Source organism: Nansenia antarctica, assembly GCF_963989245.1.
Source record: "Nansenia antarctica genome assembly, chromosome: 17".
Lineage (NCBI taxonomy): Eukaryota > Metazoa > Chordata > Actinopteri > Argentiniformes > Microstomatidae > Nansenia > Nansenia antarctica.
This window is the reverse complement of record NC_137687.1, coordinates 9,491,020-9,493,519: the sequence shown is the minus strand read 5'-3', so window position 1 is coordinate 9,493,519 and position 2,500 is coordinate 9,491,020. Positions and strand designations below refer to the sequence as shown.

At 47.4% G+C, this 2,500-nt stretch overlaps 1 protein-coding gene across 1 annotated transcript in view; it reads right to left on the bottom strand.

The window, feature by feature from the left end:
• The window catches only part of tmtopsb (teleost multiple tissue opsin b), a gene marked incomplete at both ends in the record, with an annotated part of 20,669 nt that overhangs the window by 4,352 nt on the left and 13,817 nt on the right, over window positions 1–2,500 (bottom strand). The window contains one exon of the mRNA XM_080547281.1: window positions 186–419. Coding sequence (XP_080403407.1) covers window positions 186–419 — 234 coding nt within the window. The remainder of the gene's footprint in view (window positions 1–185; window positions 420–2,500) is intronic.

Genomic DNA, 2,500 nt, shown 5'->3' with positions numbered 1-2,500 from the left:
ACAAGCACTCTGATAGGCTGATGGCATCATAGGCAATAATGCACAGTGAATCAGCAGTGTTAGGAGAGTAGGGTTAGGCAGATATCTCAATTTGGACAAAATGACTGAGGCAATTATGCTATGAGGCTAACGATATCACACCTGTTTGTTCATGAATATGTAAATGATTGGGTCGTATATCTCACCTGTTTGTTCATGAATATGTATATGACAGGGTTGATGACGGTGGAGGTCTTGGCCAGCAGCGAGGGGACGATGCTGATCTCTGGGGTCAGGAGGTTGCGGGGGCCAAAGGTCGCGAGCAGAGCCACCACCCCGTACGGCAGCCAGCAGACCAGGTAACACGCCACCATGGTAACCACCATCACCAACACGTGCTGCTCACGTTTACGGGACACCATGGACCTCACGGCGCTCACCTGGAGAGAAGGGGTCAGAGGTCACAGGGTTCAGATAGAGGTCAGGGTCACGATGTGTTGTGCGACATTGTTAAACTAAGGGTTAGGGAACACAATATCAATAAAATCACTGCTGTGAAGTTGTACTAGTTGTACTAGTTGGACGAACTAGTTGGAGCTTACGATAATTGTTCATACGTGACAAGAAAGGTGTACCAAGTCAGCAACCATGAATTTCTGCAAATTATTATGAAAAAATGATGTGTTTTTCTGTTTTTTTCATATTACGAAAGTCTAAGTGTTGAAGAGCCCATTCAATATAACAAACAACCGTTTTAGGATCACTAAATACTTAGAATTTGTTAGCAAACTAGGCTTGTTTTCGGTTCATGAAATCATGTGATTCACGAAGGGCAGTTGCTGTGCCAGGCAGTGATGCACCCAGTCAGATTTCAACATAATTATGACACATCATTTGAAAGCTTACGCAGCATATATGCACTTTCATAATCTGTACAAAACTGAAAAATGACCTTGCCACCTTTCACCAGCCTCCTGTCACATCATTCACACTTGGATACGTTTCATAGGATACTGAATCCCTCTCCTGTCAATCATTCTCATCATCTGTTATTAGATATCCGTTACTCGGATTACTACTGCTTGCCTAACACACACACACACACACACACACACACACACAAACCGTATATTACGTGCTAGAATTGTAGGGCATCTTCACATGTAGTAATTGTTTCAATAAATAGTCCTCTTTTAGTGAACCACTAAATTCTTTCTGAAAGTGGCCTGGGGTGGTCCAGTGGTCTAGCACCATGGCCTGGGGTGGTCCAGTGGTCTAGCACCATGGCCTGGGGTGGTCCAGTGGTCTAGCACTGTTGTTTCTCAACCCTCTACCATAATTGCTTTGTACTTGATTAGTTGAAGCAGGTGAGCTGGTGGTGGAACAGATCAAATATGTGGTGCGGCTGGGGCGCCCCGAGGAGAGGGTTGAGAAACACTGGTCTAGCACCATGGCCTGGGGTGGTCCAATGGTCTAGCACCAGTACCATGGCCTGGGGTGGTCCAGTGGTCTAGCACCATGGCCTGGGGTGATCCAGTGGTCTAGCACCATGGCCTGGGGTGGTCCAGTGGTCTAGCACCATGGCCTGGGGTGGTCCAGTGGTCTAGCACCATGGCCTGGGGTGGTCCAGTGGTCTAGCACCATGGCCTGGGGTGGTCCAGTGGTCTAGCACCATGGCCTGGGGTGGTCCAGTGGTCTAGCACCATGGCCCGGCCCATGCCCTGCTGACATGCCCTCTCTCCCTTCTTCTCCTTACTTTCCTGTCTGTCTTCACTGTATCTGCCCAATAAAATGAAAATATGAGTAAAAAACCCCCATATATATCCACACAAACGTCTCCTTTCTAACTCTGTTTGTATTTTCTGCCATTGTTGTTCTTAGTGTTTTCCAAGTTTTGCACATGCTCCATTCTTCTTCTCTGTTGATTGATTGAAAACCTTTATTGTCCCCAATGGGGAAATTTTGTTGTCAAACAGCTTAGTTAGGGCAGACAGAAAACATTCAATAAAATACATAAAACAGTGAAGGCTCAATAAGTAAAAAGTTCCAAGTTCCAAAGTTCCAGCTCCAGGTCTCCCCCACCCTGCAGGGCCTGGTTGTAGAGTCGGAGTGCAGCTGGAACAAAGGACTGTCCAAATCTTTTTGTACTTTGACGGGGGAGAACAAATCTGTGGCTGAACTTGCTCCTCATCCCCGCCAGCTCGCAGTACATCGGGTGGGAGGGATTGGCCAGCATGGCCGCCAGTTTTTTCCCCATCCTCTGTTCTGCCACCACCTCTAGGCTGTCCAGCCCGGTCTGGTGTTATTTGTGGCAGCATCACAGCATTTTCAGTGGTTTCGTTTGGACGACTTCATGTTTACGGAAAACCTTTCTTTTTCTTTTTTTTTTTAGGAAAAAGAAAAAAGATGGGTTCTGTCTCCGTGTGGATGTGGCCTGAGACTCCAGAAAGGGAACCGGCACGGGGCCATGGTGGTGTGAAAGCCCTACCGTCTGTCATTGAGAACGAAGGGCCAACGAACC